The 14,866-nt window shown below is 60.5% G+C and overlaps 2 protein-coding genes across 2 annotated transcripts; both read left to right on the top strand.

The window, feature by feature from the left end:
* Window positions 1-591: 591 nt before the first annotated feature.
* Window positions 592-5,125, top strand: Atp6v0c (ATPase H+ transporting V0 subunit c). Its single transcript, XM_090325009.1, has 3 exons — window positions 592-834; window positions 4,576-4,759; window positions 4,833-5,125. Exons 1-3 carry the CDS (start codon window positions 759-761, stop codon window positions 5,035-5,037), a joined length of 465 nt encoding a protein of 154 aa, XP_090181135.1. The 5' UTR covers window positions 592-758; the 3' UTR covers window positions 5,038-5,125.
* A 425-nt stretch (window positions 5,126-5,550) lies between these two features.
* Amdhd2 (amidohydrolase domain containing 2) lies at window positions 5,551-12,870 on the top strand. Its single transcript, XM_090325028.1, has 11 exons — window positions 5,551-5,715; window positions 6,085-6,221; window positions 6,299-6,438; window positions 10,587-10,641; window positions 10,765-10,977; window positions 11,060-11,148; window positions 11,228-11,372; window positions 11,444-11,551; window positions 11,674-11,742; window positions 12,004-12,105; window positions 12,665-12,870. Exons 1-11 carry the CDS (start codon window positions 5,630-5,632, stop codon window positions 12,751-12,753), a joined length of 1,233 nt encoding a protein of 410 aa, XP_090181154.1. The 5' UTR covers window positions 5,551-5,629; the 3' UTR covers window positions 12,754-12,870.
* The last annotated feature ends 1,996 nt before the right edge of the window (window positions 12,871-14,866 follow it).

Raw genomic sequence — 14,866 nt, 5'->3', positions numbered from 1 at the left:
CGGGGGCATCGCCCAGGCTGCCGGCCCCGGCACGCCGCGCGGACGGGGCGGGGAGGACCCCAGCGTTCGGAAATCCGGGGCCCTGGACAAGTGGCCATTACTGACAGCCCGGATCAGTTCCGCCTGCATCTTCCCAGGCAGAGCCCCGCCTGGCCGGGAGGGCGGCGTCAGCCGCGGGGTCGAGGTCTCCGGGGGTAAAAGGCGAGAACCGGGGCGGCGGGAGGGCCTCGCGCTCCCGCCCGGGAAGCCGAGCCACGGCGGCGCCGGGCATCCAGCGCCCCGGACGCCGCGCAGCCGCAGCGGGGGGCGGAGCCTCCGGGCCCCGCCCCGTATGCTAATGAGGCGCGGGGCCGCCCCGCCCCGCCGCGGGCCGGACGCGCCCAGGGCCGCGGGGCCGGGGGGGCTCCGGGGCTGAGCGGGGGCTCCCCGGGGCGGCGGGCCGGGGCGCCGTGCCGGGGTGTAGGGCGGCGCGCCGGCCGCGCGGGCCGGGGCCGCCGTCGGGCCTGGCGGGCGTCCGGCCCGGCGCGCCCCCCGCCCCGGCGCGGTGGTACGGCCCGAGGGGGCGGGGCCCCGGTCACGTGACGCGGCCCCGGCCGCCATTTTGCTCTGCGGTGTTGGTATTTAGAGCGCAGCGGCGGAGGAGCCGGGTCGCCTTCGCCTTCCCCGCCGCCCGTCCCCGCCGCTCGTCCCCGCGCCTCCCGCTCCGCCGGCCCCGGCCCCCGCGGTCTGCCCGGCTCGCCCCCGCCCCTCCCGCAGACATGTCTGAGGCCAAGAGCCCCGAGTACGCTTCGTTCTTCGGCGTCATCGGCGCCTCGTGCGCCATGATCTTCAGCGGTGAGCACCGCGGCCGGAGGGCCCGGGGCCGGGGCGCCCGGGCGGAGCGGGGCTCGGGGCCGCGCCCAGACCGCGGCGGGCGGCGGGCGGCGGCGGGGGCGCCCGGGCCGGGCCGGCGTGCGGCCCCCGGGGGTCCCGCGCCGCGGCCCCCCCGCCCGCCGCTGCCATCTTAGCCGGGGAGGCTGGGCGGGGGGCGCCGGCTGCGCCTGCTCCACAGCCCGGCGCCGCGGGCAGGTGTGGTGACATCACCCCGGGAGGCCGGGGGAGACGGGAGCCTCCGGCCGCGGCTGCCCGCGGTTTCCCAGCAGGCGGGGGTGCGGGGACTGCGGGGCTCCGGGGGTGGCCGTGCCCGCGTTTGCGGGATTGGGTCTTCGTCCTTTAGGGAGCGCCCCGGGTCCAGGCTTGTGAATGAATGAATGACTGAGTGAATGACCTTGGTGTGCGTGGGGAGGGGGGGCTGCTGTGGATGAAGAGAAACGGTTCCCCGGGGCACCCTGCTTCTGAAGCGGGGCCCTGGAGAGCCCTAGGGGGTCCACAGTTGAGTGAAAACCGGCCTTCCTGGGAGGAAAAAGAGCGGGGGCCAGGCCCAAGAACGTGGGATGGAAGCAGGTAAGTCATGGCTCGCCGGGACTGGTCTGGCCTGGTCTAGGCTTAAGAGGCCCCGCCCAGCCCCACCCCACCTGGTGGACTGGGGAGGCTCCTCTGTGGAGGGTTTGAACTCCAAACAGTGTCCGCTGACTGTAAACACCTGTAGGGTGGGGGCTCGGGGGTTCTGACCTCTTGGGGGCCTCCCCGGCTGGGGCCTGTCTGCCAGTCACAAGGTGCTGAGTGAGCTGGGTCCCTTCCCATTCCCTCTGAGTAAGGGGTCATTTGTGGTGGGAGATGTGGTTTAGACTTCTCCATTCCTCCCAAGACCCGCCTCACTGCCCACACCTCTGGGCTCCTTGGAGCAGACTGTGCCATGCATCATTCCCTCTCCCAGAGGTTCCATTGCTTGGGCCACCTATGATTATGGCTTCATTCATTAAGCAAATCCTGACTGAATTTTTTACAGTGTGCTTGATATTAGGGAGACGGTGTTCTGTGAACAAACAAAATCCCTGGCTGTGTGTTCTGTCGTAATGACTCCTGCCACCTTGCGTTTGCCCACTAAGTCCTTTCTCTGCCCCCAGCTCCCTGTCCCCCTCTGTCAGGTACTTGAGTGTGCTTTCCAACAAGCCTGGTGGCAGGTGTCTGCACACCACCCAACCAGGATTGTTGGCCTCGGTCTTCCCTGCCTGGCAGTGGCTCCTGAGGATTGAAACGTGCACGCTTTCTCTGGTCGTTGTGTTCTTCTCCAGCCCTATTCCTACTCCACGCACAGGGCTTAAGACAGCCCTGTTGGCTAGTCCTTTTCACAGCCTGTTGAGTCACTGGCTTCATTGCTTTCCTCCAAGCATGACTTTCTGCAAACACGTCTTAGTCTTCTACTTAAACAAGTCCCTCTGGTGTTACTGCCTGGCCAGCGCCAAGCTCCACATTGTCTTGGTGTATGGCCTTTTGGCCTGCCTGCATGCCTTGCACTTGACTAATTTGTGTGTGTGTGTGTGTGTCTTGGGACTTGAACTCTTGGGCAGTGTACTTTTCTGCTCAAGCCTAATGGTTTGCCACTTTGAGCCACAGCGTCACTTCTGGTTTTCTAGTGGTCTAGTTGAAGATAGGAGTCTCATGGACTTTCTGCCTGGCTGGCTTCAACCAATTATTCTCACCTCTCAGCCTCCTGAGTAGCTAGCATTGCAGGCATGAACTACCAGCACCCAGTTTGACTGATCATCTAATCTACATGACACCTTCCAATCCCTCCACGCTACATTTCAGCTTCCCTTTTTTTCTGTGACAAATATCCTGTTGATTCTTTCTTCATCATGTCTTCCATGAGAGCTGCCAGTTGCTCTTTTTCAGTAATTTCTGTGACTTCCTCTCTTTTTGGTGTTTGAGTTCCTGGAACTGCCTCCCAACCCTGCCTGCTCTGCTCCAGTGCATCTGGCACTGTTGGCAGGTTTGCCTCTTGCAGTTCTGCATGCTTGGCCTTTGAGAACCTGCTGCTTTGGGTCTTTTGCTGTGGGGGTGGGGGTAGAGGGGTTGTCATCCCTCTTTTCTCTTCGTGCCTTCCTGCCCATCCCCCAGCCACATGACCTCCTTGCTGTCCTCTGAGGAAGGCCCCCAGCTCACTTCCTCAGTTCCCCATGTTCAGTCTTCCTCCCCTTCTCCCTGAAACATGGTCTGGGGCGTGAGCACTGGTACTGTTCTACACATCTGTGGTGCAGCCTGACTCTGGACTGGAAGCTAAGAAAATGTGCTGTTGACAAGAATATTTAATTTGGAAACAACCCGATCATTTGTCTGTAATGATCTTTTGAAGATGGAGCCCAGTCCAAGCTGGACGTGTTGCAGGTCTCACTGTGGCTGTGTTTGGGGTCCTTGCTGCAGTGAGGGAGGTGGTGCGGCCCCGGTGCCTCTGTGACCCCCTTCCATCTTTCTGGTCATCTCCACTTAAGTTAAAGGATCACTACCACATCTTTGATCTCCCCACTACTGGCTGTCCCGCCCTGGGACAGCTCCCCTCTCCTACTGTGCCTCCCACCTCTGTTCTGTAAATGCTTGTGTTTTACCTGGCTGTGAGCCCTGAAAAGACAGAGTTCCTTTGACCTTAGCCCTGCTCAGTGCCTGCACAGGGTGGGCATCTTTGCTGACCCAAAGATGAATAAAAGTAAAAAAGAGGTATGGCTAGGATTGCCCTTGTCCCTTTGACGTCTGGCCTATGTTTCCTGTTTATAAAGCGAGCATGACAGCCAGGTGCCATGGCTCACAGCTGTAATCCTAGCTCCTCAGGAGGCTGAGATTTGCAGTTCAAAGCTAGCTTGGACATTAAAGAACATGAGATTCTTATCTCCAATTAACCACCAGAAAATGGGAAGTGGGGCTGTGGCTCCAGGAGTAGAGCTAAGGGACAGCACCCAGGCCTCCAGTTCAAGTCCCATAACTGACAAAAAAAAAAAAAAAGCCAGCATAACACGCACATGGTTGCCCTGGGTAGAAGCATGTTGGAGACAGCCACTGCCCCTCAGGCAGCAGTGACAAATGAGAAAAACCACATTTTAAATGCTGAGACAGAGGGGAACATTTCTGGAAGGAAAGCAGCATTGCCTGGGGAGGTAAGGTCATGGGTAGGGTCCCCCACCAGAAGAACAGGCTGGTCTACAGTCTTGCCTCCATTATGCTGGAGGCCTGAAGGCCCAGCCCAGGCAGGAGCTACCTCTGGAAGGTTTCTTGAGGCCTCCTGTTTGGGTACTGTCCTCTGACTGGCCTTTCTCCCTGGTTAATGTGCTTGAAGAGGACCTTTGACCTGTTCAGGCCCTTGAGCCTGCTGTGTACTTGAGGGTGGCTCTTAGGAGGGATATTTGTGGCTCTCCCAGCAGCCGGCTCTGGGCCCACGTCTAGACCACTGGGAGGCTGGAGGTGCCCAGAATCTCCAAGTTTCTGGAACCCCAGCTGCCTCTCCTTTGAGCTGCCTGAGCTCAAGGCGCTAGGCAGGGAGCGTGTGTGCGTACGTGCGTGCGTGCCTTCACTTGGGAGAGGTAGGTGGGGTGTGTCCCGGCCCCCCTGCTCTGCGGGGTGCTCTGCTCCTGTGAATGGTAGCCCGGGGAGCTCTCCTGGGTGGCCTGCGGGCTGATCTGGGCTCACCTCATTTCTTTTCCACAGCGCTGGGCGCCGCCTATGGCACGGCCAAGAGCGGCACGGGCATCGCCGCCATGTCTGTCATGCGGCCCGAGATGATCATGAAGTCCATCATCCCGGTGGTCATGGCCGGCATCATCGCCATCTACGGCCTGGTGGTGGCCGTCCTCATCGCCAACTCCCTGACGGACGGCATCACCCTGTACAGGTGGGTGTGGGCCGGCCTGCTGCGCCCTGGCTGGCAGGGCTCGGCCTGATCTCTCTCTGTCTCTCCCCCCCAGGAGCTTCCTCCAGCTGGGCGCGGGCCTGAGCGTGGGGCTGAGCGGCCTGGCGGCCGGCTTCGCCATCGGCATCGTGGGGGACGCTGGCGTGAGGGGCACCGCGCAGCAGCCCCGGCTGTTTGTGGGCATGATCCTGATTCTCATCTTCGCGGAGGTGCTGGGCCTCTACGGCCTCATCGTGGCCCTCATCCTCTCCACCAAGTAGCCCCGCTCCGGGCCCGCAGCCCCGGACCGCCCCGGACCGCGGTGTGAACACCACCCCTCCTCATTCCACACGAACGAACAGCCCGACACGCGTACACACGTGCGCGGGCCGCCGCCGCCCTCCTCCTCCTAGTCGTCTTGTACATGCAGTGTCCCAGTGCCCCTCGCCCCGTGCTGTGGACACCCGGGCCCTCCTCCCCGCCCCGGCCCCCCTCCTCTCCGCCCCCCTCCCCCCTCGAGTGCTGTGTATGACGACGCGTCAGTCGTCTCCTCCTCTCCTCTGGACGTGTATTTATAAAGATTGGACCTGTCTAGAGTGGCCTGACTGACTGAGCACTGCGTCGCCTCAGCGCTGGCTGGGCGGGCGGAGGGCGGGCTTCCGGGGGCGGGGCGCCCGGCGGCGGGGCGGGGCGGGGCGGGGCGGGGCGGGGGCGGGCCCGGCGGCGGCGGCTCACGTGCCCCCGCGGTCACGCGGGCTGGGTCATGTGACGCGGCTCGCCCAGCCGGCGGTCACGTGGCTCGGCGCGGCTTCTGAGTTTCCTTGGCTGCTCCGGCGGGAGCCGGGCCGGCCGGGTCCCCGGGGTCCCCTCACCATGCGCGGCGGCGGCGGCGAGGCGGCGCCGGCTCCCGTGCTCCAGTTCACCAACTGCCGCATCCTGCGCGGCGGCGAGCTGCTGAGGTCGGGGGGCCGGGCCGGGGGCCGGGGGCCGGGGGCCCGGGCGAGCTGCTGAGGTCGGGGGGCCGGGGCGGGGGCCGGGGGCCGGGGGCCGGGGCGAGCTGCTGAGGTCGGGGGGCCGGGTGGGCTGCTGAGGTCGGGGGGCCCGGGGCGGGGGCCGGGGGACCCGGGGGCCGGGGCGAGCTGCTGAGGTCGGGGGGCCGGGTGGGCTGCTGAGGTCGGGGGGCGGGGGCCGGGGGACCCGGGGCGGGCGCGAGGGCCGGGGCGGGGGCCGGGGGGCCGGGTGAGCTGCTGAGGGCCGGGGGATCCGGGGCGGGCGCGGGGGCCCGAGGACCGGACCCCGCCGAGCCGACGCCGCCGCTCCGTCCGCAGGGAGGACCTGTGGGTGCGCGCGGGCCGCGTGGTGGACCCCGAGAAGCTGTTCTTCGACGAGCGGCGCATGGCCGACGAGCGGCGCGACTGCGGAGGCCGCATCCTGGCGCCCGGCTTCATTGACGTGCAGATCAACGGTGCGGCCCGGGCCGGCCGCGGGGCCCGGGGCAGGCGCGCCGAGCCCCCCACGACCTCTTCTTTTCTGTGGCCGCAGGTGGATTTGGCGTTGACTTCTCCAAGGCCACGGAGGACGTGGGGTCCGGGGTCGCCCTGGTGGCCCAGAGGATCCTGTCCCACGGTGTCACGTCCTTCTGCCCCACTCTGGTCACTTCCCCACCAGAGATTTATCACAAGGTGAGGTCGGGCTGCCCACCTCAAGCAAAGGGTCCCCAAGGCAGCCACTTAGACTGTTCTGAGGCTTGAACTCAGGGCCTGAGCTGGCTCCACACCTCAGTCCTCAAACCTCGGCCTCCTGGGTAGCTGGGATTACAAGTATGAGGCACTGGCTCCCAGTTTCACCAGGTACTCTTGACTGAGACAACTTTTATCTCTGGTCTGCTGCTTCTTCCCTAACCTGCCTGTGGCATGTGACTCACTTGAACACACCTTGTGGACAAAGCTGCTTCCTGGAGTTGCTGGCTGCCTTTACCTGCCCTTTGGCCTCTCTCCAGAAGGACTTCTGTTATGACAATAGGTTACATGCATCCGGCTTCCTTGTCCCTTAGTGTTTCTCTTTTGTTTTGGTTTTTCTTAGGACACAGATATTCTCATCCCTTCCCACGGTGTGGCTGGAAGTTTCAGAACTTACTGCTGTTAGCTGTATTTTAACAGATGTAGTTCACTCATGTTTGATCTGTTGCCCTAGCCAGTTTGTCTTCTAGTACAGGAGCAGTGTAGGTTCAGGGAGTGGGGTGCCGCCTGTGGGGCTCTTGCTGGAGGTGTGGGGCTACTGTGGTGGGCTCTGGGCTTGTTCCCGGCTTCCTGACTTCTTCTATTGCCTGGAAGACTTGGGACATCCTTACTCCTTTCTGAGCTTCAGTTTCGTCAGGCGTGAAGGGAGGATTGTTAGCCTCCATCTTATAGGAAGCCGGGAGCTCAAAGCCCAGTGCTTGGTGTACATAGTAAGCACTTTGAAAATGTTACATCTGGTTGTCTTTCTGGAAACTGTCTACTGCATAATCCGATGTCAAAAACCGTACCTCTTGCCTTGCTGCAGATGAACTGCTTCTCACAGGCTCTGGTTTGTGTCAGTGTGATTCCAAGATAAGATTCTGTGTCTCCCCTCCAACATTCCCTTCCTGCTCCTCATGCATGCTCTAGCAGCCCCGCAGTCTTCTCCCCTCCACCTTGGCTAAGCATACTCCTGCAGCTGGTCTTGACCTGCATGGCCCTGGCAGCTGATTTTTGTTTTGTGGGTCATGGTGCTTGAACTGGGCCTCGCCCTATCCCTGAGCTCTTCAGCTCAAGGCTACTGCCCTACCCCTGGGCCTGGGTGCTGTCCCTGAGCTCTTCAGCTCCAGCTACAGCCCTAACCTTGAGCCAAGTCCCACTTCCCATTTTCTAGAGGTTAATTGGAGATAAGAGTATCAGGTCCTTTTGTGCCCAGCTAGCTTTGAACCTTGATCCTCAGATCTCAGCCTCCTGAGTAGCTAGGATTACAGATAGGCAGGCAGCAGAGTACCAGTGATGAGATCATGGAGGTCTTTATGTAAAAACTTACTCTCAAGATACTTCAGAATCCAGAGGTCACTGAGCAGGTGTAGTTGTATAAGCTTATCATCCCTGCTAATCGAGACATTAATAAGAGGATTGCTGTCTCACCCAGGCCAAAAAGAAACGAAGCCATGCATGCATACATACATACATACATACATACATACATACGAACGTACGTACGTACGTACAAACAATTATTGATTTATTTATAGGCTGGCACCATGGCTCAAGAGGTGGAGTGCCTGCCTGGCACATACAAGGTCCTGGGCTCAAACTCCAGTACCACCAAAAACAAAACAAATCTAGAGAATACATCCCTCGAATACTTCACCTTCACGCTGGGTGTGGTTTCTGTGGTCCTCAGAGTGGTTGGATGACAGCACCTGCTGTTATGTGGCGTCGCTCCCCCAGCCCTGCCTGGTGCTGTCTTTCCAGGAGTTGCGTTCACCTGTACGCTCTGCTTCAAGCCCATGTCACTTTTATAATTAATGCATGTGCACTGTGTATTTCCTCGTGTTCTTTCCCTACATGCGTAGTTTGAACAGATTCACCTTGTTTCCCTCCTCAGACTTCACAGTCCCTCTGCTTTTTTATTACTCCAGCTGCTTTCTTGCCTCAAATATGCCCCAGCTCATTCCCTCTTTTTTTTTTTTTTTGCTGATTCGAACATTTGAGCTCAGAGTGTTATGCTTGCTAGACGGGTGCTTTGCCGCTGGAAACATTCCTCCAGCTGTTCTTTGTGCTTAGTAGTCTTACTCTGATTTTGAAAATGTAATCCATAAAAATTCAGCTTGGTTTATTTTTTTTTTTTTATACTGCTTCTAGGGCTTGAATTTAGGGCCTGGGCACTGTCTCTTAGATTTTTCTCTTAAAGCTGGCACTGCACTCGAGCCACATCTCCACTTCTAGTTTATTGGAGGTAAGAGCTAGATTTTCAGATCTCAGCTTCTTAAGTAGCTACGATTTCTGGCATAAGCCACTCCTGTCCAGTGTTTTTTTGTGTTTTTTTTTTTGCCAGTCCTGGGCTTGAGCTCAGGGCCTGAGCACTGTCCTTGGACTTTCTCAAAGCCAGAGCTCTACCACTTGAGCCACAACACCACTTCCAGATCTTTTTCTATGTATGTGGTACCGAGGAATCAAACCCGGGCCTTCATGCATGCTAGATAAGCACTCTACCACTAGGCCAAACTCCCAGCCCTGTCCAGTGTTTTTGTTTCTAAGGCCCTATCTTGTTTCTCTCAAGGAAATAGAAGGGTAGTGCTTCTATTACCTGCTTCCTCTACCACTGCCCTTACAGTAGTTGCTTGCATCAGGGTGTGTCCAAGTGAGAGAGCACTTTGCTAGAAAGCTAGGTTCAATCCCTGCACAAGCACGCATGCATCCTCTCTCTCTCTCTCTCTCTCTCTCTCTCTCTCGATCACTCTCTCTCTCACACACACAGAGTCTTTCCAGTTTCTGAGATTACCTGTATCTCCAGTCTTCCGGTGTGTGAAACTCAGGACTTTGACCCTCCATGGATGACTATTGCTTTCTGAAAACTTACAGGCTCTTGTTTTTGGATGTGAGATTTCAGGGCCGGAGGCTTTGGGGACAGTGTTGTGTTTGATTTGGTTTTCTGAGCTGAGGGTCTTGCTGGGTCACCAGGCCTAGGGCTGGACTCTCGACCCCTCCTGAGCTATAGTCCCAGTAGCCTGCAGCTATGCATGGCCACCTGGCTGGCTGCGTCCCTTGAAGTTGTCCTTCTGTGTCCCTGTCACCCCCCCCCCCAGTCCTGGGGACTTGAACTCAGGGCTGAGCCACTGTGCTTGGGTACTTACTGCTCAAGGCTAGCACTCTGCCACTTGAGCCACGCTCCATGCCACCTGGCTGTGTGCTGTGTTTGAGGGCCGGCGTCAGCAGGCCACTGGGTGCACCCAGCCTGGAGGATAGGGTTGCAGGCTGACTCCCCTGGGAGGACTGTCACCAGGCCTGACTGGTGACCTGCCTGAGGGCCTTCAGGACATAAACTGCCACCTCATCGCCTGGTTTCCCACCATGCCCCGTGCTGCCTGCCTCTTGGCCTTCCTTTGTCCAGGCACCATCGGAACAGGAGCTACCGAGGTTCAGCTGCTGTCTGACAAGGCTCCATTGTCCTTCCCTTTCTCAGAGCACCCCTCACTGCAAGGCCTGGGGTCCTTCCTCCCCAGATCTGTCCAGTGTCTGCTTGTCTGCCTCCCAGATTCTCACTGTCCCTCCCTCCTTCCTTGCTGTGTCCCTAGGTTAAGTGTCTTAAGGGGCTCTTGCTTTGGTTAGTGGAAGGTTCTAAGGTGGCTCCTGGCCTGGCCACCCTCCTTGCCAAGGGCCTCCCAGAGCCCTTCCCTGTTGGAGGGACATGTTGTACACTGGGCCACCTGGGACTTCCCTGATGACCGTGTCGGGTGGCACTGGGGAAGGGAGTTCCGGGCCTCGCCCCCATCTGCACTGCCCTCTCCAGCCTCTGGGCCCCTGTGTAAGCCCTGCTCTTCCGCTGCCTCCTGACTCTGCTCTGTGAGGCCTGAGCCTCACCACATTCTCACGGCCCTGGGAGCAGAGGCCACTCTGAGGGCCTGTGTAGACCCTGGCGCCCTTGGCACTCCTGCCTGCATCGTCCTCAGAGCAGGCTCGTGGGTGCCTGACCACCGTGGTGGCCCAGGGCCAGAGAGGAGTGGCTTGTGGGGCTGGGCTGGACCGGGTCCCTGAATTGTGGCCAGGGCTCTGATGTGGGCTGAACTGTAAGGGACTGGGCTTTAACAGCTGGTTCCCCCCAGGTCCTTCCTCAGATCCCCGTGAAGAGTGGAGGCCCCCACGGGGCAGGGGTCCTTGGTGAGTGGCGGGCCCCTCCCCCTCAGATGAGGGGGTGAGGGAAGGGGGGTGGGCAGGTGTGAGGTCCAGGGCCAGGTGGCCGGGCAGGGGTGTCAGCTGGAGCTGCCCTGTCCCCTTCGCCAGGGGTGCACCTGGAGGGTCCATTCATCAGCCGGGAGAAGCGGGGTGCACACCCTGAGGCCCACCTCCGCTCGTTTGAGGCCAACGCTTTCCAAGATGTTCTGGCTACCTATGGGGCCCTGGACAATGTCCGAATCGTGACACTGGCCCCGGAGCTGGGCCGCAGCCACGAGGTGATCCAGGCACTGACGGCCCGGGGCATACGCGTGTCTGTAGGTGAGGGCCCGGCCTGGGGATGGGGCTCGCCCGGCTCCAGCTGGCGTGGCCCTCAGGGATCCTCACCCAGATGCCCACACAGGGCACTCCGTGGCTGACCTGCAGGCCGCCGAGCAAGCAGTGCACAGCGGGGCCTCCTTCATCACGCACCTCTTCAACGCCATGCTGCCTGTGAGTGCCGCCCCACGGCTGGGTGGATGGGGCTCGGCGGCCCCGGCCGCCACTCAGCTGGCCCCTTTCCCCTATCCAGTTCCACCACCGGGACCCGGGCATCGTGGGGCTCCTGACCAGTGACCAGTTGCCCCCCGGCCGCTGCATCTTCTACGGGATGATTGCCGACGGCATCCACACAAACGCGGCCGCCCTGCGCATCGCCCACCGGGCCCACCCCCAAGGTGAGCCGGGGTCTCCTCCCCGGGCACCAGGCCCAACGGCTGGCCAGAGCCTGAGCTTGCTGCTTCTCTAGGGCTGGTGCTGGTCACCGATGCCGTCCCTGCCTTGGGCCTGGGCGATGGCCGCCACACGCTGGGACAGCAGGAGGTAGAGGTGGACGGGCTGGTGGCCCATGTGGCTGGTGAGTGACCGGTGTGGAGAGGACAGACAGCCCTAAGCCCCTCTGCTAGGGTGGGGAGGTCCCTCATCCCCCTTCCCCGTTCCCCAGCCCTCCTTCCTGAGCCTGGCCTCTTTGCTCTCAAGGGACCAAGACCTTGTGTGGCAGCATTGCCCCCATGGACGTCTGTGTCCGCTATTTCCTGCAGGCCACAGGTACGTGGACAGCGAGTACCACCCGTGGAGTCCATGGGTAGAGGCTCAGGGGAAGGGAGGTCTGTAGCTGAGTGGGTGATGGGCAACAAAGCCTGAGCCTCAGGGAAGAGCAGGACCCCTCATGGTGCCACCGGAGGGCTGCAGTGTTCTTGCCAAGGGGAGGCAGGGTCTTGTTCACCCGCTCGGGAGCCCTGAGTCCCCCCTACCCCAGTCCTGAACCCAAGAGCTTGGATCACGCCTGCGGCGTCTGTTCCTGAGCAGGCTGCAGTGTGGAGACGGCCCTGGAGGCTGCGTCCCTGCACCCCGCCCAGATGCTGGGCCTGGAGAAGCACAAGGGAAGCCTGGATTTCGGTGCTGATGCAGGTGAGGTCCCACTCGAGCCCGGCCCCCTCGGGTCCCCGTGGTGGCCCCCTCTACTCCCCGTGGTGGCTGGTCTTCATAGGCTTCTGGCCAACCTGCCCACCACTGCCTCTTGGTCTCCCTTTTCAACAGCCAAGCTTTCTTTTTCTTTTTCTTTTATTGCTAGACCTGGGGCTTGAACTCAGGGCCTGGGTGCTGTCCCTGAGCTGCTTTTGTTCAAGGGTAGTACTCTATCATTTGAGCCACCGCCCCACTTTCGGCTTTTTCTGTGTATGTGGTACTGTGGAATCAGACCAGGGCTTCGTGCGTGCTAGCCAAGCACTCTACCGCATTCTCAGTCCAAGCCAAGCTTTCTATTGTCCAAGTAAGGGGCCAGTGAGGGTGGCACAGAGCGCCGTCCTGGGCTCTCAGGCATGGAGTCGGAGCTCTGGGTTCCAGGCCTCGGGCGGGCTGACGTGTCAGGCACCAGCAGTGGCTCTGGACCTTGGCTCCCCGTCAGGCTCATGGAGGCAGTGACTTGGTGGGGACCCTTCCTCACTGCCTCCCTCTGGTTCCACCGCAGACTTTGTGGTGCTCGATGACACCCTCCATGTTCAGGCTACCTACATCTCAGGAGAGCTGGTGTGGCAGGCAGAAGAAGCCAGGCCGTGATGGAGGACCCTGGCTGGAGACTTGGATGCTGTCAGGGCGGGTTCCCGGGGGAGCTGGTCTCCAGGGAGCACGCTGGGAGCCCCGCCCTGGTGAGCGGCCGCCCCACGGCCGCGGCGTGGATAAACGTGCAGCCAGCAGGACTTCCTCGTGTGTGTTGTGCTTGCACCCAGATCTGGGCTGCTGGCTCCCCCCTGGCAGACTGGGCCTCCTAGGAGGGTGTGGGCAGGGGCTCGGCCCTCAGCTGCGGATCCGCCTACAACTCCTGGACCCATAGGAAAATGCCAGACATGGCATGGGTGTGGGAGTGAGGAGGACTGAGGGAAGGGACTGGGTGATAATGGATGGTGTCAGAAGTTTATCCACTGTCCCTGAGCTGGCCAGGCCTCGCAGCTGTGGGCAAGGAGGTGGTGGCCCGAGGACCCTGGGCCCCTCACACTGCTCCCTGACCTGCCGGCCCTCAGCACACTGCCCGGTGTGCCCGTGAACAAGATGCCACCCCAGTGGGTCTCTCCGCAGCCCAGCACCTGACTGACGCAGTGGCTGTGACATGTCCCTCCTTGCCCCTTGTGTGGTGGCTGTGGTGACTGCCTAGGGTGGGGACAGCTGCCATGGCCTGGGGCATGTGGCTCTGCCAGTGTCCCTCGGGCAGTGCACCAGGCTGTCTTCTCCCCACTCGGGCCACGGAGGCACCAGGCTTCCCCGAGGCCCTGGATGGGGAGCACCTTGACTTCCTCTTGGGGGGCTGGCGCTGCACCTGTGTTTGCACACACAGCCCACACGGCTGTAGGTATGCACTGCCAGCACAAGAAAGTGATGGCATGGGATGCAGAAAGGTTGGGACAGCCGCACACCTCTCCACAGGGCTGAGTCCCCCCTGGTGGGCATGCTCAGCAGAGCTGGGCTATTGGCTTGCGGGAGAGGCCAGTGGCTGGCCCCTTGCCCGCCTGTCGCTCCTTGTCATTCTGTCCTGCAAGAAGTCCAAAGATTTGTCATCCCTGCCCCTGGCTGGGGGAACCTGGCAGGGAGCCCTACAGCTGCTGGGCTTGGGCTGGGAGCTGTGGGTGAGTGAGCTCGGGCAGCACACTGGCCTGGTGGGCCTGTACCCGCACACACGTGTACACACACACACACCACCCCACTTGGCTCCCCCATCCCACAGCCACTGCGCTGCCTCTCCAGGGGACGTGCTCGGTTGATGGCCTGTCCTTCAACAATACCAGAGATGACCTGAGAGTATCCCACCAAAAGCAAGAGCCACCAGCCAGGTCTGCATATTGGATCAAAGATGGCCATGCAGGGCTGGGAGCGTGCAGTTTAGTGCAGGGCCTCGCCTTGCATGCACAAAGTCCTGAGTTCGATTCCTCGGTACCACATACACACACAAAAAAAGCTAGAAGTGGTGCTGTGGTTCATGTGGTAGAGCTCTAGTCTTGAGAAGGACAGTGCTCAGACACTGAGTTCAAGTCCATGCAGAGTGAGAAGGGTCAGCTCTACTATCTATCTTAAATTTAGGTGTAAAATACATCATTTATCATCCTTTTCTTCTGTGGGTCCTGGGGCTTGAACTCTGGGCCTGGGTGTTGTCCCTGAACCCCTCAGCTCAATGATACTGCTCTACCCCTAGAGCCTCAGCCCTACTTCCCATCTTCTGGTGATTAATTGGAGATAGGAGTGCCTGAGCTGGCTTTGAACATTGATCCTCAGATCTCAGCCTCCTTAGTAGCTAGGATTTCATGCGTGAGCCATGGCACCGGGCTTCATTTACCACTTACCACTTAAATTTTTTTGTTCAAGGGGCTTGAACTCAGGGCTTCAAGCACTTGCTTGGCTGTTTTGCACTCAGTGGTACCCTGCCTCTTTGAGCCACGAATCCTGGACTGGTTTTTTGCTGGTTGGAGATGAGTGTCTCATATTCGGGGTGCGGAAGCTGCCTTCACCCCTTGACCCTCAGATCTCAGCCTCTTGGCTGGGGCATGAGGACTCTCCCAGCCCCCCCCTCATCCGTGTGCAGGCAGGCAGGGGCAGCGGGTGGGGGTCTGGCCATGCTTCCCCTGTACTGGGCTCACGCTCGCCCTCTGGTGGGCAGCTGTGGACACAGCTGACTCTGTGCCGA

This window comes from Megascapheus bottae, chromosome 36, assembly GCF_031878675.1.
Source record: "Megascapheus bottae isolate mThoBot1 chromosome 36, mThoBot2.hap1, whole genome shotgun sequence".
Lineage (NCBI taxonomy): Eukaryota > Metazoa > Chordata > Mammalia > Rodentia > Geomyidae > Megascapheus > Megascapheus bottae.
This window is presented reverse-complemented; position numbering and strand designations above follow the sequence as displayed.

Bases quoted from the DNA above. Each gene is read 5' to 3' on its own strand.
- Atp6v0c (XM_090325009.1), top strand. From the start codon at position 759: ATGTCTGAGGCCAAGAGCCCCGAGTACGCTTCGTTCTTCGGCGTCATC. The intron at 835-4,575 runs GTGAGCACCGCG...TCTTTTCCACAG, and splicing joins GTGCGCCATGATCTTCAGCG to CGCTGGGCGCCGCCTATGGC. The intron at 4,760-4,832 runs GTGGGTGTGGGC...TCTCCCCCCCAG, and splicing joins GACGGCATCACCCTGTACAG to GAGCTTCCTCCAGCTGGGCG.
- Amdhd2 (XM_090325028.1), top strand. From the start codon at position 5,630: ATGCGCGGCGGCGGCGGCGAGGCGGCGCCGGCTCCCGTGCTCCAGTTC. The intron at 10,642-10,764 runs GTGAGTGGCGGG...CCCCTTCGCCAG, and splicing joins CCACGGGGCAGGGGTCCTTG to GGGTGCACCTGGAGGGTCCA. The intron at 11,373-11,443 runs GTGAGCCGGGGT...CTGCTTCTCTAG, and splicing joins CCACCGGGCCCACCCCCAAG to GGCTGGTGCTGGTCACCGAT.